Source organism: Caretta caretta, chromosome 1, assembly GCF_965140235.1.
Source record: "Caretta caretta isolate rCarCar2 chromosome 1, rCarCar1.hap1, whole genome shotgun sequence".
In the NCBI taxonomy this organism is placed as follows: domain Eukaryota; kingdom Metazoa; phylum Chordata; order Testudines; family Cheloniidae; genus Caretta; species Caretta caretta.
Genome location: NC_134206.1, coordinates 152,144,352 through 152,167,151, shown reverse-complemented (window position 1 = coordinate 152,167,151; position 22,800 = coordinate 152,144,352). Strand labels below are relative to the sequence as shown.

The following is a 22,800-nucleotide window of genomic DNA, read 5'->3' as shown; positions in this document are numbered from 1 at the left end:
TGACAAATAACTAACACCCAGAAACCTAGGGAAATTAAATACACCCTCTCTAGGTGCTCTAAATAAGCAGAACTTCCCCCTGCTCAAGCATTCTGGGACTGTGCAAACAAGGACATCTTTATTAGAGGAAAGGGAACACAGTCATAATCTTGGGAAAACAAAGAAACAGACTATATATGCAAATAAAGAGTGAAATACAGACCCCCATTCCGGTAACCTTGGCAGTAGTCTGTCTAACTCCCTTCCCACCTGCTGGTGAGAATGTTCCACCGGTGGTAGTCCCTTCACTGCACCACCTCACTCATCCACCAAACCTCACTCACAGTTGGGATCACAAGTAGCCCAGGTGCTGCTTTGCGTAAGTGTCTCTAGTCCCAAGGGAGGTGCTTGCCAACTCCTGTCTCAAGGTGCCATCACCTACTCTAGCTTTGTGATTTGGTTTTATTAAGGTTGCTGGATAGGCAGGGTCTCACCAGCGTCTACTCAGCCTTGCCAACATTCCCCACCTCCTGTTTCACTGCAAAGCCTTTTGTGATGGCTCTTGCAGCAGAATCTCTCACTGCAGAGTCCTCTGCACAATTCCTTGCAGTGAAATCCTCCATTTGCATCATCTCTCACTGTGAAGCTGCCATAGATGGGGAGCCAAGAATCGTTAGAACCTTGCAGCAGAGTTCTAACTGCTATTCTAATGGATGACTCAGGGCTTGTCTACCCTGCCAGTTAGCATGGAGCAAGCCAGGATGCACTAACTTGCCATGCACTAACGGGCCATGGACTAAAAATTCTATAGTGCGCTTTGACGTACTCCTGTCATCCTCTGTTACCTCTAGCAGGGTCAAAACTCTAGAAGATGAGCATGAGGATTCATGAACTAAAACCTGGGTCTGTGGGTCCCTGAGCAACTACTGTATCTACACTGACATCCAACAACTCTGTCAAGATCATGATTAATGGGCTGTGAGACTTGTGGGGCCAAGTCCCACTGGATGTCCTACCCACAGAGGCCCTGACTCGTGGGGCCTATCGTGTTCCGTGATTGCTATTTAAGGCATAGGGGAAACACCTGGAGGTTGTCTCTATAACAAGGTAGATCCTTGACTTGCTCCAGGCCTCAGCCCTGTCCCAACATGGCTTCTGACTTCCCTGACTCCAGATAACCTGGTTCTGACTCTTGGCTCTGATTCCTGGAACTGACTCTGGTTTGAACCTAGGCTCAGGCATTTGGCCTCTGACTCCAGTTCTGACCCTCCACTCTGATTCCTGACTCTGGTATGACACTTGCTTCTAGCATCTGGCTTTTAACTCTGGTTCTGACCCTGGGTTTCCTGACTCCTGCTCTGCCTCCTAGGCCTGACTGCCTATGGCCCAGTTCCTGACAGAGGCTGTTGAACTCATCCTTTATAGCAGAAGTTTTCTGATAAAATTTCCCACCCACAATAATCAAAATCGTCCTCCTCATTCAAAATAACCCCATTTAGTTCTCATATGCTGTAAATAGACAAGATAACTCATTACCACCTTTATACAAAAATTCCCACAGTAAAACCACATTTTCTGATTTAACCAAGGACACCCAACAGATAAACTGTGTTTCCCAAAAGGCCAAATGCCTAAATTCATACTATCTTTCCAGGTATGAGATGCCCCAACTTGTGGCCATGCCTATATTACAGGGAGCTCTGGGCTGTAAGAAAGACAGTCGTGGTTAACTGGCAGCTTCCTGTCTAATGGCCACTGTTTGAAAATAACCATAAGCACAATAAGGCAACTTTAAGAATACTTTGCACTCTGAGGGCCCAACCATGCAAAGACTAACGCAAGTAGGTAACGACTCTTGAGTGGTTCCATTGAAGTAAATGGGAATATTCACTGTGATTAAGTCTTTGCAGGATAACCCCCATCTTTCTTTGAGTTCTGACTTTTATAATCAATATCTTACTTATTTACTGTGCCCCCAAAAGAACAAATCACTTCTAAGTACAAAGTCCTTTTAGAGCTAAATACATCTCTTAAGCAGCCCTTTTACCCAATATTTACCCTGTCAGGGTAACATGTAAATACACCAAAATGAAAAGATATGCTGGCAAGCAAAAGAGCAAACAAAGGCCATTCATATCTATTTGTCCACCACACCCAGACTGGCACTTTGTTGCCCTTCCTGATACATGCATTTCTACTCCCTTCTCCAGTCTGCTGTCAGACACAGTATTGAAGGCAAGCATTTCAAACACAAGTTACTTGGTTGGAGCCTCTGAGTGTTGGGACAAATCTCCTGCTGGTGTATATTGTCAGTTTACACCAACTGAGGATGTACTCTTCTGCCTTTTATTTTGTTGGCTTGTTTGTCTCTTGACAATAGTCACTGTTGATCTTTGCTTTAGATATGGATCATATTGGCTCGTTTAGTAAACAGCTAATTATAGCTGTTAAAACTAGCTCATATGAGAATTTTCCCCAATGGGCAAGCTTGGTTCAAAGTGGGAAATAGAGGGTGGGGAGAAAGCAATGAAAATCTGCTCACTTGAGAATACTTGGAAAAATAGGCGGGGCGTGGCGGGGAGGTGCGGAAATGAGATAAAGTTTAACTTCTAGAAAAAAGTTATGAGTGGAGAAAAAAGGCTGGGATGGAGTTTAAATTTTTTTTTAAATGGGGGGGGGGAGAAAATCCCCCCTGAAAAAGTGAATGAAAAAATTTGAAACATTTTAATTTATTGATATTTTTGTTGAAATTATAGACATTCCGGAAGAACATGAAGCAAAACGGACAAACATTTTTAAACAAAATTTCACACACAAAAATTTGACTTGATGTTACAAAGAGTGAAAGATGGGAAGCTTTTCTTAACTTAAAGAGTCTTTTCATTTCCCATTTCTGTTGTTTGGTTTACACCACCACCAGCAGTAGTTGTACCCATCAGTATGTTATTTAAGGAGAATGTGGAATAAAAAGAACACGAGGACTTGTGGCACCTTAGAGACTAACAAATTTATTTGTGTATAAGCTTTTGTGAGCTACAGCAAAGGATACTATTATCGTGTGTGTGTGTGTGTGTGTACGCGCCCATGCCAAGTTGCAAAGGGTTTTTTTCCCCACCCTTTGCTTGATTTTTACCTTAGAAATATCCAGTCTTCAGCCCTGATTTTGCTGGAGAATTTCTTTGAGGATTAGATGCTTGAATGGGAGTTTTGTCAGTTCTAAAGTGAAAAGGTAGAAAATCTTTAACAAAGTGATATTTGTATGCGTTTAAATTAAATACAGTAAGTTACCAAAAACAAAGAGTTTTGAGCAGGTTCTCCAAAGAACATTTCCCCTTTCAATTGGTCAGGTTTCATTCTTGGCATTTGTGATGTCATTACTCCCACTCATTGTTCCATCGTCTACAGATGGATAGATAAGACTTGAATTTTGAATGTTAATAAAATAAAACAAACAAATACCCCTCCTTCCAAAAAAAACAAAGGCTTTCTCCTCTTTTCCCACTTAAAAATAAAGTAAAAAACAAAATGAACGTCTGCCCCACACTTCAAAAAATATTCTTGCCCTTTTTGTTTTATGAATTTACCTTTAAAGAAGATCTGTCAATCTCGGCTGTCAAATGTGCAACTCCTCACATTCCCCATAAAAATGTGAGGCCTTCAATTTTGTGATTTCACATGTTTCCAGAAGGTGAATAAGTCTGAGGCTCCACATTTTTGGTTAATTGCAATTGTGTTTAGCCTTAAAGTTTTTTATGCATGTAATGTAAGGTACTTTCTCCCATTCCCCGGTCTATGTTGAAGCAGTAAAGTGAAATTGACCATAATCTTGTTAGAAATCTGGCTAGGAACAGGAATCTTGTCAACTTCATTTTACATACAGAGTAGGAAGGCAAAGCCAGTAGGGGCACCTTGTCTTAGGAACACACCTGGCTTTCACCACTGAGTAAATACATACAACACATTAGTGTAGAGTTGTAGACCTTGTGGCCATTGGGCTTTTCAACAATAAATGCAGTCATCGGAGTCCTGGTTTGGTTTTCCCATTATTTGTATTAAATATGTACATGAATAATACACATTAAGAATACAAAAATATGATCAAACAATTCCATAATGTTCAGTTTTATTATGGTCCCAACAAGGTAGCATTGTGCCCACATTCATGAAATGAGGGCACAATTTTTCCAGCTGTGGTAAGAATGCACTTAATTTGCATAAAAAGGAGCATATCAGAACATCCCTCACCTTTAATATGAAGATGAAGTCTTGTATGGTGTGGCAACCAGACACTGGTGTGGGATACAGCACCTCTTTATTTAAAGGTAAGGGTGACTGTGAGCTATAGCCAAGGGAATTAGTCTGACCACTGTAGGCAGAAAGAAACAAGGTTAATACATTGTTCTTAATGAATCTGTAGCCTTTTTTAATTTAAATTGAATTTAGTAATTTTGCATTACACGACCATAGGTTCAGCTCCTGTTGCTACTGTTTCAAGCTCAACAGAGTGAATATCACGTCTGGTGCTTTTCTCAAATTTGGAGGAACACACAAAGGCCAAGGATAGTGGCCACAGATACATTCCTAGGTACAAAGTCTTATCTGTACTACAAGTTTTATTAAAGCAAAGTTACAATTTCCAAAAATCCTACAAAAAAAAACGTGCAATGACTAAGACTGTAGTCATACACACATACTCAAAGATATTCTAGAGTCTGAAGGCAAAAGTGGTGGAAGCTTCCTAAAAGTGGAGGGGCCACTGGCACCCGAACCATGGCCCCGCCCCCATGCCATCCCTTCTCCCCAAGGCTCCACTCTCGCACCACCCATTCCCCACGAAACCCTGCTCCTGTGCTGCCAATTTCCTCTGAGGCCCCTCCCCCACACTGCCCGTTCTCCCGAAGCCCCGCCCTTGCACCATCCATTCTCCCTGAGCCCTCACCCTTGCACCACCCCTTCCCCAGAGGCCCCGCTCACATGCCTCCTCTTCCCCCCAAGACCCCACCCCCAGCTCTCTACTTTCCAACTCCCCTCAATCATCGCTCACCCTTACGGCCAGTAAAAAGTGGTGGGGCCATGGCCCCCTGCAACCTCTCCACCCGTTCCCTGTCCGATGGGCCTTGCAACAATTATCAATAGAGGGATGATTGCTGCTGGGGTTTCCCATGGGGTTGTCCCTTGGGGTCTTCCCACTTTTACCCAATCAGGCAACCTCCTTTATATTGTTGTTCTGACCACGCCAAACACCTTATGCATATACATGAGGGTTTCAATGTTGGATCATATTAAAGAAGTACTCACAAATGAGTTTGATTCCCCATAGTTTAAGTTTCAGGGTATTACTAATTAAGAGGTCTCTTGGTTTTTGGTACTGTTTCTCTCCCTCTATGTGTGAAACTTGCAAGCTGCTAATTGCGTTAGTACATTCTAAGACAGAGTCTGTTCTCAAAGCAATTTACACAGAGAGAGACTCAAAGCAATACTCTGTAACAACAGAAACAGCACCCAGAGACTCCCCGCCCTTTTGTTGTATTAACTATTGTGATTAAAATAGAGATAGAGGATGTATGTGGATGGATGCTTGGTGTGGATAATAACTGAATGATCAGGGAGGTGCCAGCCTAAGAATCCAGTGTCCATCGGCTGAAGAAGGCGTCAAGTGGAAATAACCAGAGGACCCCCGGAGGGCAGACTGGAATCCACTGAACAGCCTGAAGAATGGGAGAACCAAAGAACAAGATAACATCTAGCAGCACGGAGCCGTCAGGAATGTGCCATCTGCTGATTGATTCAGCAACAGCATGATGAAGCAATTCCCATGGACTGGCATAGGAAGAAATTCCTATAAAAATAGACTCTAGAAAGTGAGAACTTTGGGGGGTCTGATTCTGCAAACCAACTTCCAGGAGCATCAGATGAGCATCTGACAAGGCCCTGCTCCCTCCTCATGTCCAGGCCACCTGGCCAGTGGTTTGGCATGAGCAACTCTAAGGCTGGTAACTATGATAACAACCTTGCAGAACCTGTGTGTGTGTGTGTGAATGAATGTATGAATAAATATGAGATTGAATGGAATGTTATAGCTATAACTAACTGCTTACTATGATTCTTTCTGTATTCACAATAAATGTGATATTTTGCCTTTTTCCCTTTAATAAGATCCTGCTAGTTTTTATTTTATTGGTATAACATTTATGCTCTTTTCCTTATCCCTACTTCCACACCCAGTGAATATTGGGATGCCCCATTTTTCATAGGGAGTTTCTTAGTTTCTCTTATTGTTATTAGCGTCTACATACAACATGTAACATGCAGTCAGGACATTCCATGATGTTGCAATTAGGTATCTCATGGTCTTGGACAATACATTGCGGTTTTCCATAATATCACCTGTTGACACATCTTTCATAGTAATCTTGTGACCTTACTGGCACAGAGTTATTTCTAGGTCAGCCACTCTTGTCAAGAATTCTTAAACCTATGATGTAGTATGGCTAAGTTAAAATCTAACAGGCCTCCTCCTGTAGGCCTTGCATTCCAGCCCTGCTTTACTTATATACCCAATACCGACTTATCACTCCTGAGTACGTCAGTCTTATACTTCTATAATCCTACAACTTAAATCTATTTAGCATACATTGATTATATATGAAATGGCATATAAATTGACCATAACACCAAATAACACATTCATAAATGGATGATAAAATGAACTAATTGGCTAAAAATAAAAAAGACAGGAAGAAAAATCCAAATAAGTATCATTTCACTGGTTCTCCGGTTGTAATATCCAAGACCTGGATTTTCAGTGTGAAAAAAAAACAATCAGGAAAAAAGTTTCAGGCCTTTTTGTATATTACAAAGAATCAAAACAGGGCACAAGCCCAATGTTATTTTCCTTTGCAAGTCCCTTTAAGAAATGTCACATTTGGGTACCTAACTAGACAAACCTCTAGCACAGAGCTGCTATGTCACAACTGTGTCACTTAATGACAATGTAAATCTCTTGGGAATAAATGCAACAAATCATAGGCGCCAACTCCGTGGGTGCTCTGGGGCTGGAGCACCCATGGGGAAAAAATGGTGGGTGCTGAGCTATCAGTCCTTCTATCGGCTCCCCTCCTGCCCTCCAGTGTTCGCCACCTGCCAGCAGGCCCTGCTGATCAGCACCTTCCTCTCCCTCCCTGCGCCTCCTGCCCGTCGTGATCAGCTGTTTCATGGCATGCTGGAGGCTTTTGGAGGGAGGGGAAGGAGCGAGGACTCGGCGTGCTGGGGGGAGCGGGCGGAAAGGGTTAGGAAGAGGAGGGACGGGAGTGGAGCAGTGGTGGGAAGAGGCAGGGTGGGGCAGAGACGGAGATTGAGCATCCCCCGACACATTAGAAAGTCAGCGCCTGTGCAACAAATCCATCTCCAAACATTTTTTCTAGACTTGTATTGAAGAGTATGATATTAACACATGCTAATATCACATCCTTCAGTCTTAGTCTAGGGGAGGCCAAAGAGAGGAAGAGACTGTTCCATTCCATCTTTAAACTATGGTTTTAGTCTGAAAAAAGGATGCAAAAATGCCACTTCATTTCATAACAGGACGTGCTCCCTCTATGCCCTGGTCTACACTTGGAGTTTAGGTCGAATTTAGCAGCGTTAAATCGATGTAAACCTGCACCTGTCCACACGATGAAGCCCTTTTTTTCAACTTAAAGGGCTCTTAAAATCGATTTCCTTAATCCACCTCTGACAAGTGGATTAGCGCTTAAATCGGCCTTGCCGGCTCAAATTTGGGGTACTGTGGATGCAATTAGACGGTATTGGCCTCCGGGAGCTATCCCAGAGTGCTCTATTGTGACCGCTCTGGACAGCACTCCCAACTCAGATGCACTGGCCAGGTAGACAGGAAAAGGCCAGCAAACTTTTGAATTTCAATTTCCTGTTTGCATGGTCACCTGCAGCTTGCCACGCTGGCCAGAGCTCATCAGCAGAGGTGACCATGATGGAGTCCCAGAATCGCAAAGGAGCTCCAGCATGGACTGAACAGGAGGTACGGGATCTGATCGCTGTATGGGGAGAGGAATCCGTGCTATCAGAACTCCGTTCCAGTTTTCGAAATGCCAAAACATTTGTCAAAATCTCCCAGGGTATGAAGGACAGAGGCCACAACAGGGACCCGAAGCAATGCCACATGAAACTTAAGGAGCTGAGGCAAGTCTACCAGAAAACCAGAGAGGCAAACGGCCGCTCCGGGTCAGAGCCCCAAACATGCCGCTTCTATGATGAGCTGCATGCCATTTTAGGGGGTTCAGCCACCACTACCCCAGCCGTGTTGTTTGACTCCTTCAATGGAGATGGAGGCAACACAGAAGCAGGTTTTGGGGACGAGGAAGATGATGATGATGAAGTTGTAGATAGCTCACAGGAAGCAAGCGGAGAAACCGGTTTTCCTGACAGCCAGGAATTGTTTCTCACCCTGGACCTGGAGGCAGTCCCCCCCGGACCACCCAAGGCTGCCTCCCGGACCCGCCAGGCGGAGAAGGGACCTCTGGTGAGTGTACCTTTTAAAATACTATACATGGTTTAAAAGCAAGCATGTTTAATGATTAATTTGCCCTGGCATTTGCGGCTCTCCTGGATGTACTCCCAAAGCCTTTGCAAAAGGTTTCTGGGGAGGGCAGCCTTATTCCACCCACCATGGTAGGACACTTTACCACACCAGGCCAGTAGCACGTACTCGGGAGTCATTGTAGAACAAAGCATTGCAGTGTATGTTTGCTGGCGTTCAAACAACATCCGTTCTTTATCTCTCTGTGTTATCCTCAGGAGAGTGATATCATTCATGGTCACCTGGTTGAAATAGGGTGCTTTTCTTAAGGGGACATGCAGAGGCGCCCATTCCTGCTGGGCTGTTTGCCTGTGGCTGAACAGAAATATTCCCCGCTGTTAGCCGGGGTGAGGGGAGGTGGGGGGGGTGAGGGGCTAGCCACGTGTTGGGGGGAGGCAAAATGCGACCTTGGAATGAAAGCACATGTGCTGTGTATGTAATGTTAACAGCAAGGTTTACCGTGAAAGAGTGTAGCCATTGTTCTAGAAAATGTGTCTTTTTAAATACCGCTGTCCCTTTTTTTTTCTCCACCAGCTGCATGTGTTTCAATGATCACAGGATCTTCTCCTTCTCAGAGGCTAGTGAAGATTAGAAGGCGAAAAAAAACCCACTCGTGATGAAATGTTCTCTGAGCTCATGGTGTCCTCCCACACTGACATAGCACAGACGAATGCGTGGAGGCAGACAATGTCAGAGTGCAGAAAAGCACAATATGACCGGGAGGAAAGGTGGCGGGCTGAAGAGAGGGCTGAAGCTCAAATGTGGCGGCAGCATGATGAGAGGAGGCACTATTCAATGCTGAGGCTGCTGGAGGATCAAACCAATATGCTCCAGCGTATGGTTAAGCTGCAGGAAAGGCAGCAGGAGCACAGACCGCCGCTACAGCCCCTGTGTAACCAACCACCCTCCTCCCCAAGTTCCAAAGCCTCCTCACCCAGACGCCCAAGAACGCGGTGGGGGGGCCTCCGGCCACCCAGCCACTCCACGCCAGAGGATTGCCCAAGCAACAGAAGGCTGGCATTCAATAAGTTTTAAACTTTTAAACTTTTAAAGTGCTGTGTGGCCTTGTCCTTCCCTCCTCCACCACCCCTCCGGTGCTTCTCTCCTCCACCACCCCTCCTGGGCTACCTTGGTAGTTATCCCCCTATTTGTGTGATGAATGAATAAAGAATGCATGAATGTGAAGCAACAATGACTTTATTGCCTCTGACAGCGATGATTGAAGGGAGGAGGGGAGGGTGGTTAGCTTACAGGGATGTAGAGTGAACCAAGGGGCGGGGGGTTTCATCAAGGAGAAACAAACAGAACTTTCACACCGTAGCCTGTCCAGTCATGAATCTGGTTTTCAAAGCTTCTCTGATGTGCACCGCGCCCTCCTGTGCTCTTCTAACCTCCCTGGTGTCTGGCTGTGCGAAACCAGCAGCCAGGTGATTTGCCTCAATCTCCCACCCCACCATAAACGTCTTCCCCTTACTCTCACAGATATTATGGAGCACACAGCAAGCAGTAATAACAGTGGGAATATTGGTTTTGCTGAGGTCTAACCGAGTCAGTAAACTGCGCCAGCGTGCCTTTAAACGTCCAAATGCACATTCTACCACCATTCTGCACTTGCTCAGCCTGTAGCTGAACAGCTCCTGACTACTGTCCAGTCTGCCTTTGTATGGCTTCATAAGCCATGGCATTAAGGGGTAGGCTGGGTCCCCAAGGATACATATAGGCATTTCAACATCCCCAACAGTTATTTTCTGGTCTGGGAATAAAGTCCCTTCCTGCAGCTTTTGAAACATACCAGAGTTCCTGAAGATGCGAGCGTCATGTACCTTTCCCGGCCATCCCACGTTGATGTTGGTGAAATGTCCCTTGTGATCCACCAGCGCTTGCAGCACTATTGAAAAGTAACCCTTGCGGTTTATGTACTCGCCGGCTTGGTGCTCCGGTGCCAAGATAAGGATATGGGTTCCATCTATGGCCCCACCACAGTTAGGGAATCCCATTGCAGCAAAGCCATCCACTATGACCTGCACATTTCCCAGGGTCACTACCCTTGATATCAGCAGATCTTTGATTGTGTGGGCTACTTGCATCACAGCAGCCCCACAGTAGATTTGCCCACTCCAAATTGATTCCCGACTGACTGGTAGCTGTCTGGCGTTGCAAGCTTCCACAGGGCTATTGCCACTCACTTCTCAACTGTGAGGGCTGCTCTCATCTTGGTATTCTTGTGCCTCAGGGCAGGGGAAAGCAAGTCACAAAGTTCCATGAAAGTGCCCTTACGCATGCGAAAGTTTCGCAACCACTGGGAATCGTCCCAGACCTGCAACACTATGCGGTCCCGCCAGTCTGTGCTTGTTTCCTGAGCCCATAATCGGCATTCCACCGCATGAACCTGCCTCATTAGCACCATGATGCCCTCATTGCCAGGGCCCCTGCTTTGAAAGAAGTCTGTGTCCATGTCCTCATCACTTACGTTACCGCACTGACGTCGCCTACTCGCCCGGTATCGCTTTGCCAGGTTCCGGTGCTGCATATACTGCTGGATAATGCGCGTGGTGTTTAATGTGCTCCTAATTGCCAAAGTGATCTGAGCGGGCTCATTGCTTGCCGTGGTATGGTGTCTGCACAGAAAAAAGGCGCGGAACGATTGTCTGCCATTGCCCTGACGGAGGGAGTGGCAACTGACGACATGGCTTACCGGGTTGGCTTACAGGGAATTAAAATCAACAAAGGGGTGGCTTTGCGAGAAACTGAATGGCCCCCTCAAGGAGAGAACTCAAAACCTCAAGGATAGAACTCAAAACTGGGTTTAGCAGGCCGTTGATTTCACAGAGGGAAGGAGGAGAAAATGAATACAAAACAAATCTGGTCTATTTCTTGTTTTGAGCCACTTCATCTCTCCTTATACATCTTGCTGGCAGCAGACTGTGCAGTATGACCACTAGCCGTCATCATCTCCTGGGTGCTCAGCAGAAGACGGTGCAGTATGACGACAAGCCATCATCTTCTGCTGGCTGGACGTTAAAAGACAGCGCACTGCCGGTAAGACTGAATCACCACGAGACGAAACTTAAAAGGGAAATTACCTGGCTGAGTCACTCCCATGTTTGCCCAGGCGCCCAATTAAAAGAGCACCCAGGACTACGTCGATGACAGCTACCAGTCATAATGCACTGTCTGCTGCCAAAAGGCAATTAACTGCTGCTGTGTAGCAATGCAGTACACGTTTGCCAGCACCCAGGAGACATACGGTGATGGTTAGCTGAGCGGGCTCCATGCTTGCCGTGGTATGGCGTCTGCACAGGTAACTCAAGAAAAAAGGCGCAAAATGATTGTCTGCCCTTGCTCTCACGGAGGGAGGGAGGGAACGGGGGCCTGACGATATGTACCCAGAATCACCTGCAACAATGTTTTAGCCCCATCAGGCACTGGGATTTCTACCCAGAATTCAAATGGGCGGCAGAGACTGCGGGAACTGTGGGATAGCTACCCACAGTGCAATGCTATGGAAGTCGACGGTTGCCTTGGTACTGTGGACACACTCCGCCGACTACATGCACTTAGAGCACTTGTGTGGGGACACACACAATCAACTGTATAAAACCGCTTTCTACAAAACCGACTTCTATAAATTCGACCTAATTTCGTAGTGTAGACATACCCTTTGTAATTCAGACAAGCTTTTTAACTTTGTCAATTTTGCAGAGACAATCACACACTAATTGTGTGAGCTGGCTTCTCCTCTGGTGTGCAATGTCAACAGAGATCTTCACTGAATTCCACCTGCAGACTCTCTCTGACTGAGGCTGATATTGGAGACGTAAATAACCCAGCCCAGCTTCATTTTAAGATCCCAGGCTGGATCTGCAGGTCTAGATGTTAGAAAAACAAAATATTTTTTTCTTGTAAAGGAGGCACATTTGATAGGGATATATCCGTGAGAGACAATGAACACAGGACCCCTTAATTCTGTGTTGTAGAGGTATCATTCTGACTGGAGTCACATTTCAAACCCCATCTGCTGCCCCCAAGGAGGCGAACTAGGAATCAAATCTCATATAAAACTCCCCACAGGATCCATCACCCCTGAGAGGGAGAAATGATATAACTCGGGGGGAGGGAATCCTCCCCAGTTCCCAAGGCACTGAGAGGCGGGGGGTCACATGGGGGTGTATGGGCCACACGCCCCCGGCCTGGGCACGGGGGGCTGGCGTTTTAAGGCTGGCACTTGTCTCTGAGCGCCTAGGACTCTGTGAGGTGGGGGCAACTGCGGCTCCGCCCTCAGCCCCGGAGCATCTCGTCCTATTGGTTGGATTGGAAGTTCCGCTCATCATCTCGTCCAATCAGGGTTTTGTTTTCGTTGCCCGGTGACCGTTTCCAAGCGGAGCCGGCTCCTTCAGTCGTGCCGGCGGCGGGCTGCGTTTCCAGGCGCCCGGCGCTGCGCGGGGCCATGGCGGGGCCGCGGGACGTGGCCGGGCTGCGCCTCTGCCCGGCCGAGCTGCGCTTCGTGGACGCGGTGCCCGGGGGCCGGTACCGGGCGCTGCTCAGCGTCCAGAACCTGCAGCCGGGGAGCCGCCGCCTCCAGCTGCTGCCGCCGCGCCGCGCCCAGGTGAGAGGCGGGGCCGTCCCCCGAGGTGCCCCGCGGCGCTGGGCTGCCCCCGCTCGGGAGCCCCTGGGACATGGGAGAGCCGGGGCCGGGGCTGCCCGCGGCGGGTCCCCGCATTCGCTTCGGGCAGGCCGCCGGGACTGTCAGGGCCGGGGGCCCGGTGTCATGTTGCAAACTGCTCCCCTGCTGCAACGTGCTCCCTTGGCCTGTCCCCATCCTCTGGCCCAAGGGTAGCAAAGGGTGGTGGTGGGGGGAAGGGGGTGTTACATAGGTCACAATTTGCTGGCTCTCGCCTTCTCCCCTCTCCTGCACCTGGGGGAGGGGTGGGGTGGGCGGAGGTAGCAAGTTGTCATGGTTGTGGGGACTCTGTTTTAAATGTGGACACATACATTATATTTTTGTAATTTGAAAGAAAAAACATTTTACAGGGGTAAACTGCAGGGCTATTGTATATTAAACTCTGAAGGTTTTGGATTTTCCTTTGTTTCTTTCCCTTGTAGATGAGAAAATATAGGGGCTATAATAAACATTTAATGTTCCCAAGACACTGAAACTAGTGTAAAGCATTGTAAACAGTCTTTGAAATATGTTTATTATTAATACATTTTAAAAGCAAGCTATTAGGCAAGAAAATCTGTCTTATAAACACCTTCATTATAACCCCTCCTGCCCTCCAAATCCATTGTCACTGTTACGCAAATTGATCAAGTTTTCAAAACTAAATTTGTACTTACATAAGAACGACCGTACTGGGTCAGACCAAAGCTCCATCAAGCCCAGTATCCTGTCCTTTGACAGTGGCCAATGGCAGATGCCCCAAAGGGAATGAACAGACAGGTTATCATCAAGTGATCCATGCCCTGTCATCCAATCCCAGCTTCTGGCAAAGAGAGGCTAGGGACACCATTCCTGCCCATCCTGGCTAATAGCCATTGATGGACCTATCCTCCATGAATCTATTTAGCTCCCTTTTGAACCCCGTTATAGTATTGGCCTTCACAACACCCACAGGCAAGGAGTTCCAGAGGTTGACCGTGCCTTGCATGAAAAAATACTTTGTGTTTTGTTTTAAACCTGCTACCTATTAATTTCATTTGGTGGCCCCTTGTTCGTGTATTATGAGGAGGAGTAAATAACACTTCCTTATTTACTTTCTCTGTACCACTCATGATTTGATAGACCTCTATCATCTCCCCCCTTAGTTGATGCTTTTCCAAGCTGAAAAGTCCCAGTCTTATTAATCTCTCCTCATACGGAAGCCATTCTATACACCTAATTATTTTTGTGGCCCTTTTCTGAACCTTTTCCCATATATCTTTTTTGAGATGGGGCGACCACGTCTGCATGCAGTATTCAAGGTGTGGGCGTACCATGGATTTATATAGAGGCAATAGGATATTTTCTGTCTTATTATCTATCCCTTTCTTGATGATTCCCAACATTGTTTGCTTTTTTGACTGCTGCTGCACATTGAGTGGATGATTTCAGAGAACTATCCAATTACTCCAAGATCTCTTTCTTGAGTGGTAACAGCTAATTTATACCCCATCATTGTATATGTATAGTTAGGATTGTTTTCCAATGTGCATAACTTTGCATTTATCAACATGAAATTTCATTTGCCATTTTGTTGCCCAGTCACTCAGTTTTGTCAGATCCTTTTGTAGCTCTTTGCAGTCTTCCTGGGACTTAATTATCTCGAGTAGTTTTGTATCTGCAAATTTTGCCACTTCACTGTTTACCCCTTTTTCCGGATCATTTATGAATATGTTAAATAGGACTGGGCCCAGTACAGATCCCTGTGGAGACACCACTATTGATCTCTCTCCATTCTGAAAACTGATTATTCTTACCCTTTGTTGCCTATCTTTTAACCAGTTACCAATTCATGAGAGCACCTTCCCTCTTATCCCATGACTGCTTATTTTGCTTAAGAGCCTTTGGTGGGGGACCTTATCAAGGGCTTTCTGAAAATCTAAATACACTATATCCCGGGGTAGGCAACCTATGGCACGGGTGCCGAAGGTGGCACGCAAGCTGATTTTTCAGTGGCACTCACGCTACCTGGGTCCTGGCCCCTGATCTGGGGGGGGCTCTGCATTTTAAATTTAATTTTAAATGAAGCTTCTTAAACATTAAAAACCTTATTTACTTTACATACAATAGTTTATAGACTTTTAGAAGAAGACCTAAAAACGTTAATGTATTACTGGCACGTGAAACCTTAAATTAGAGTGAATAAATGAAGACTCGGCACACCACTTCTGAAAGGTTGCCGACTCCTGCTACATCCACTGGATCTCCTTTGTTCGCATGATTGTTGACCCCCTCAAAGAATTCTAGTAGATTGGCGAGGCATGATTTCCCTTTACAAAAACCATGCTGACTATTTCCCAACACTATGTGTCTGACAGTTTCAACCAATTTGCCCGGTACTAAAGTGAGGTTTACTGGCCTGTAGTTGCCAGGGTCACCTCTGGAGCTCTTTTTAAAAATTGGTGTCACATTAGCTATCTTCCAGTCATTTGGTACAGATGCGGATTTAAATGATAGGTTACAGATGACAGTTAGTAGTCCTGCAATTTCACATTTGAGTTCCTTCAGAACTCTTGGGTGAATACCATCGGGTCCTGGAGACTTATTACTGTTTAGTTTATCAGTTTGTTCCAAAACCTCCTCTAATGACACCTCAACTGGGGTCAATTCCTCAGATCTGACTCCCAAAAAGAATGTTTCAGGTTTGGGAATCTCACTCACATCCTCAACAGTGAAGACTGATGCAAAGAATTCATTTAGTTTCTCCTCAATGGCCTTATAGTCTTTGAGTGCTCCTTTAGCATCTCGATCATCCAGTGGCCCCACTGGTTGTTTAGCAGGCTTTCTGCTTCTGATGTATTAAAATTTTTTTTTTGCTATTACTTTTGGAGTCTTTGGCTGGCTGTTCTTCAGATTCTTTTTTGGTCTTTCTAATTATATTTTTATATTTCATTTGCCAGAGTTTATGCTCTTTTCTATTTCCTCATTAGGATTTATCTTCCACTTTTTAAAGGATGCTTTTTTGCCTCTCACTGCTTCTTTTACTTTGTTGTTTAACCCCGGTGGCTGTTTTTTGGTTCTCATGATTTTTAAATTGGGGTATACATTTAAGTTGAGCCTCTATTCTGGGGTCTTTAAAAAGTTTCCACGCAGCTTGCAGAGATTTTACTTTTGGTACTGTACCTTTTAATTTCTGTTTCACTAACCTCCTCATTTTCATGTAGTTCCCCTTTCTGAAATTAAATGCTACAGTGTTGGGCCGCTGCCGAGTTTTCCCCGCCACAGGGATGTTAAATTTAATTATATTATGGTCCAACTATAGTCAGTTTTTGGACCTGATCCTGGGCTCCACTGAGGACTAAATAAAGAATTGCCTCTCCTCTTGTGGGTTCCAGGACCAGCTGCTCCAAGAAGCAGTCATTTAAGGTGTCAAGAAACTTTCTCTCAGCATTCCTTCCTGAGGTGATATGTACGCAGTCAATATGGGGATAGTTGAACTCCCCCATTATTGAGTTTTTTATTTTAATAGCCTCTTTAATGTCCCTAAGAATTTCAAAGTTACTAACACCATCCTGGTCAGGTGGTCAGTAATATAGTCCTACTGCTATATTCTTATTTTTTCAAGCATGGAATTACTATCCATAGAGATTCTCTATGGTACAATTTAGTTCATTTAAGACTTTTACTTCATTTGATTCTACGCTTTCTTTCACATATAGTGCCACTCCCCCACCAGCACAACCTGTTCCGTCCTTCCGATATATTTTGTACCCTGGTATTACTGTGTCCCATTGATTATCCTCATTCCATCAAATTTCTGTGATGCCTATTATATCAATATCCTCATTTAATACTAGGCACTCTAGTTTACCCATCTTATTATTTAGACTTCTAGCATTGATATACAAGCTGTTATATTTGTTGTTTTTAGGCTCTCCCCATTGCATGATGTAATGGAATGGGACTTTTTTTCATTTGACTGTTTCTCATGAGATCCTCCTTGTATTTTATCATTTTCCATCCTCTCCTCCTTATTAGGACATAGGGAATCTCCATCTATAGGTCCTCCCCTAATGGATGTCCAAACCAAATGCTCCTCCTGAGCTTTGAACTTTGGCACAAACGTATGCATATATTGCCCTCTGATCTTGAAGAGTTGTGTTTTCAGGCTTTCCTCACTGCTAAAGCCAAAGTGACCTCTCACTGTGGTTTTTTTTTGTCAGAATAGCTCCCGCACCTGAGCTACCAAATAAAACAAAATGAAACAAAAATCACTTTTTTTATCAGTGAGCAAAAAGTCCCACATTCAAAAAGGGACTTAAGCATTGCAGTGCTCCTGCCTAGACTTTAGGCACCAGGATACTCTCAGAGGAACACCGCTGCAATTCACAAATCCTGAGTTAGGTGATTGTTCCCCATATAATGAATGGGGGGAGGGGAGGTGAGAGGCACCACAGTCGCATCTACAAAAACCAGCTCACTAGACAGGCAGCTGCCAAAGACAGCTTCTGGGAGATGCTAATCAGAGGGATGTGTGCTAAATCCCATCCCCTCAGAGTTCAGTGCCTAAATCCCCACTGCATGCAGGCACCTAGCTCTGCCTGGCAATCCACGAATGAGAACACCTCTCCTGGGGTCAGGTGGCTTAAGTGCCTAAACTGTTTCTTGAGAGACACACAACAGCCAAAAGGCAAGGAGGTACCCACTTTGTAATACCATGATTAGAGTACTCACCTAGGATGAGGAGGACCCTTGTTCAAATCCTTTATCCCATTCTGCCGGAGTGGCATGGGCGGCAAGTTTTATTGGCCCGTGGTGCCTGGGCACCAGGAATATTCATCTGATTTGTCCCCTTTAACACCGGTGAACAGCAAGGAGTAGACTATAATCTGAAGTAAGGGCAGAGTCAGGGCAGCAGCTTCAGCAGATGTTACTGAACATGCATAGTATCAGCAAAGTGTCAAATTCTGATGGGGGAGAAGGGGGTGGGTCTGGTGCTACTGCAATATAAATAACTAGTGATAGTAACAAGTGGGGCCTCTCACCCCAGGAGTTGGTGTTCTGCAGATGGATGCTGCTGTGTCTCCGATTTCTGTAGGTGCTGCTCAGTGTTACACCCTTCCTGCCAGTAGGCAGGACTAGACCCCAGATACACAGGCACAGTGCCCACTGCAGCCCTCTGAGGAGATACATGGGGGAAAAGTACCCGAAAGCAGCCTTTTGTTTTTCCAAACTGTCGAATGAATGGGAACTCTTGGCCAAAGCTGTTCCTAGCTGGATGGGTGCTGCTGCCCGGGGAAGTCAACAGTAGGATACACTTCACATACATGAAGCCTGTGTGGTTGAATGCTGCAGGCATAAAGGAGGAGGCCTCCCAACTTGGGGGAGCATTCGAAACTCGTGGAACTGAATAAAGTTGTCCATGGGGAAGGGAGACTCTTAGTGAAAATCCATGAGTCCTCAGTGGATGATTGTGGGAAGATGAACTAATTCTGAAAATATAGTGAGTTCTTGGGGTCTTTATATGCTGCTCTTGAGAAAGTGCAGGTCGAGTCTATGGGACATTGGGAAAAGGGACTGTTTTCATTTGATTTTAAGTGACAGAGTCACAATTAGCATTAGAAGTGCTTTTGCGGAAAAGAAGCCTCTATGTGTTTGAGACCCATATGGGAGTTGCATATCAAACTAATCTTTGATGGTGAATCCTGCTTATCCTCTCCTGGGTGAAATAACTCAAGTAGGGAGTTTGATTCCCCCCCAAATTGTTTTCTTTCAAGAACTCTGTGAATCCTCTTTCTTTGCCAAATGGTGTCATCCAGATGTGAATCCCTTTGCCACAGGTATGAACACCATGTAAGTGAGGTAGTGTTCCAGAGCAGGCAGGGACTCATGTTCTGTTAGAATGCTTTCCTTTTTTAATGGGTGGTGGGGCTTATGTATACTGCTCTTTCCTCAGTTTTCAAGCTTTTTCCTTTGCTTCTCAAGGTCCTTGAAAAAAAATTGGCAGGACTCAGCTTGAATAGTCATACTTGCTTCAGTATGGACTTGAGAGATCTGTTGCTTCTTGCAAAGAAGCTCCCATTCTTTCTTCTTTATGTCCTGGATCTCTTTCTTTGGAGAGAGGATAGGTACTGCATCAGTATATCAGTTGTTCACCCTTCCTCATCACCATTGTATCCAAACACCTCAGTTACTAAGGTATTTATCCTCACAACACCACAGTGAGTCAGGGAAATGCTGTTATCGCCATTTTGCAGATGGGAAACGGAGTCACAGATTCAGTGACTTGGTCAAGATCACACAGGATGTTTGAATCCGAACAGGGATTGAGTTAGTTATCCAGTGTCCTGTTTCATAACCTGAACTACAAGCCTCCCCTCCAACTGCTAACATTTCTCTAGTGTGTGACAAAGCTCTGTCCTTGCCTCTATGGGTCCTGCATTTCCTGGCAGATTTCAGTAGCCTCAGAGGCTCACTGTGGCCCTCCACATAACCCATCTCTCTCTAGAGACAAGGGTCACCGTCTACTGAGCCATTTTCATCATAAGCCAGCAAGGGAGGTGAGGAGAAGTTATCCTTCCTTGCACAGTCTCTGTTGTCTCCCAGTCTCAGTGATTAATCAGGGGGCAAAGGAGAGGGGGAACCCAGGCCCATCCTCTACTCCAGGCTCCAGCCAGGGACCCTAATAGTATCAGCTATGGTAGCTGACTTTTTAGAAACATGACATGTACAATTCCCTGGGCTACTTCCCCCACAGCAGCCCTCACTTCCTCAAGCTCCACTTCACCCTTACCTCAGGGCCTTCTCTCCTTGTGGCTGATCTGGCATGTACTACTCAGTCTCTCCAACAGCACAACTTCCTCCCACAGCTCCTGACATGCACACCCACCTGACTGGCTGGGAGGCTTTTAACTAGTTTCAGTCAGCCCCTGACTGGCTTCAGGTGTCCTAATCAACCTAGCCTTCTCCCTGCCTTCTGGAAAGTTCTTACTTGGCCCCAGGTATCTTAATTGACCTGGAGCAGCTGCCATTTCACTTATCCTGTTACCAGGAATTTGTTTAGCCTGGAGCTAATATGTCTATCTCCCACTACTTTTCTATAGCCATCTGGCCTTGCCCCATCACAAGTGTTGTTTGTTGGAGTGGGGGTGGAGGGTGTCTCTATTCAGTTCTTGAGTAATTGATCTTTTCATCATCATTCTGTGAGGTTACAGTTAACCTTGTCTATAGTGGATGCCTAAATTAAGCATCTAACTCCATACTTAGGCATCTAAAGCACTTCAATAAGTGGTCTTATTTTTTCTGAGATTCTGAGCACCTACCCCTCCATTTAAAATTAGTTACCATCACTTGAGCTAGGAGAATTGGTGACATCCATAATGCTGGATTTCCTTATATCATCTTTCACAACAGTAAATTTGTTTTCCATCCGTAGTCTAAGTTTTTCCATACAGTATTCATACTATTCCACTTTCACCAATTTTATTTTGCTCCACGTCTTCACCGCTCTGACCTCTTGATTTACTGATGAGGCCAGATTACATGGGCACTCAGTTATTACCTGACTGGAATCAAAGCTGTTCCATAAATAAATTTAATTGATTTTATGTTTTTTTGGAGAGCAGAGCCCAAGACCATTCTGTTCAAAGACTGCTAAAATGGATAAAGTATATTACAATTTAGCTTTCTTAAAGTATTATATTGCCTCTCATAACTATAGTATCTGAGCGCCTTCCACATAAATCTATAGAATAGTGACGCCTCTACTGGATTTCATGGAAACTTTGGCACTTCTCACTTTACAGGGTCAGAAAATCTGCTTGAGGTATCGGTAGTTTGTTTTTGGGAGATGGGGTTGGGAATAAAAGTGATGTTCAAACTGTGAGTATCACCTATAGAGGAAAGCTTTTTAATGTTTCTCAAAGATGTTCAGACTCTGGATTTGCCTGATTTCTTCTAGAAAATTGTTCCATAGCCAATTCCCTTCAACAGAAAATGGTTTGTCCTTCGTTCTCATATGCCTTGTACTGTGCTTAGTGATCGGCATAGTCCTAGAGGAGCACAGCTGTTGCAGTGGTTCATATATCAAAGCGTGACCTATGATGTAGTCAAGGCTTGTGTGATGGGTTCCCCCTGGGGTGCCACCTGGAATTGGGGTACCACTGAGCCCCTGACCCACCAGCCTGGGCTCCCTTTCACACTGTACTGCTGTGACAAGCTGCAAAAACCTCCAGCCTGCACTTTCACTAGCATACATACAGGTAGGGACACACCCAGCTGCAGTTACATGCAAGCTGTCTGACCAGCCCCTGCATAGGAAGGCTACAGCTAAGGCAACTCCCAGCTCACCAGGCACACACCCCTTCTGGAATATAAGCCCAAAATTATACAGTCTTGTGCTATACAGGGAACTGTACAGCATAAGCTCAAAGTTTGCCCCCTCCCTCAATGTGGAGAGGAATATTCAACAGCTTTTACCCCTTGAGCTAAGATTCCCATACGCTTTGCTCCAGCTCACTGGTTTAGATAAAGCAAAAACCAGTTTATTAACTACAGAAGATAGATTATAAGTGATAGCAAACAGATCAAAGCAGATTAGCTAGCAAATAAACAAAAACACAAACGAAGCTTAATATACTAAATAAATTGGATATGAGTTAGCAGATTCTCACCCTAAGAGATGATGCAAGCAGGCTGCAGGTTCTTAAGGGGCAAGCTGCACTTGCTTTTCAGCTTGGAATCCCCATGTGTTTCATTTACAGGCTAGACATTCCTTTAGCCTGGGTCCAGCACTTCCCCCAGTTCAGTCTTTGTTCCTCAGGTGTTTCCAGGAGTCGTCTTGTGTGGGGAGTGAAGAACACCAGATGATGTTACTCCCTGCCTTATATAGGTTTTGCATATGGCGGGAACCCTTTTTTTCAAAGCTTGGTTCACAGACCAGTCTGTGGAAAAATACTGACATCCCAAGATGAAGTCCAGCATCATGTGGTCTGATCACGTGTCCTTAGAGTCATAGCAGCCATTACTCACAGGCTGTTTGGAGTGTTCTCAGGAAGGCTCATCACCAGGCCTTCTCCTCAGGCCTATTGTTTTTCTTAATGGCCCATTGCTCTGAATAGGCCCTTCCCCACTCACTATCTAGACCAAGGGTTCTCAAACTTCATTGTACCACAACCCCCTTCGGACAACAAAAATTACTACAGGACCCCAGAAGCGGGGACTGAAGCCTAAGCCCCACCACTCCAAAGCATAAGGGATTCAGCCCCAGGCAAGGGGCCTGTAACCTACTCTGTCATCCAGGGGCTCAGGCTTTGGCTTTGGCTCCATCCAGGCCCCAGCAACTCAAAGCCAGCCCTGGCGACCCCATTAAAATGGGGTCACGACCCATAGTTTGAGAACCACTTATCTAGACTGAACGCATCTTATCTGGTGGGCGTTATCCAGGTGTAACTACATTTGAACTACATACACATAGTCAATATTCATCACTTCAGATACAAAAAGATATAACCATACAAATAGGGTAATCATATTCAGCAAATCATAATTTTTTCCAAAGACACCTCACATGACTTATCTTTCATAAAAT

At 45.4% G+C, this 22,800-nt stretch overlaps 1 protein-coding gene across 1 annotated transcript in view; it reads left to right on the top strand.

The window, feature by feature from the left end:
- Positions 1-13,019: 13,019 nt before the first annotated feature.
- CFAP47 (cilia and flagella associated protein 47) overlaps positions 13,020-22,800 on the top strand; it is a 651,611-nt gene continuing 641,830 nt past the window's right edge. Inside the window, exon 1 of the mRNA XM_048863833.2 lies at positions 13,020-13,178. Within this exon, the coding sequence (XP_048719790.2) occupies positions 13,020-13,178 (159 nt within the window). The remainder of the gene's footprint in view (positions 13,179-22,800) is intronic.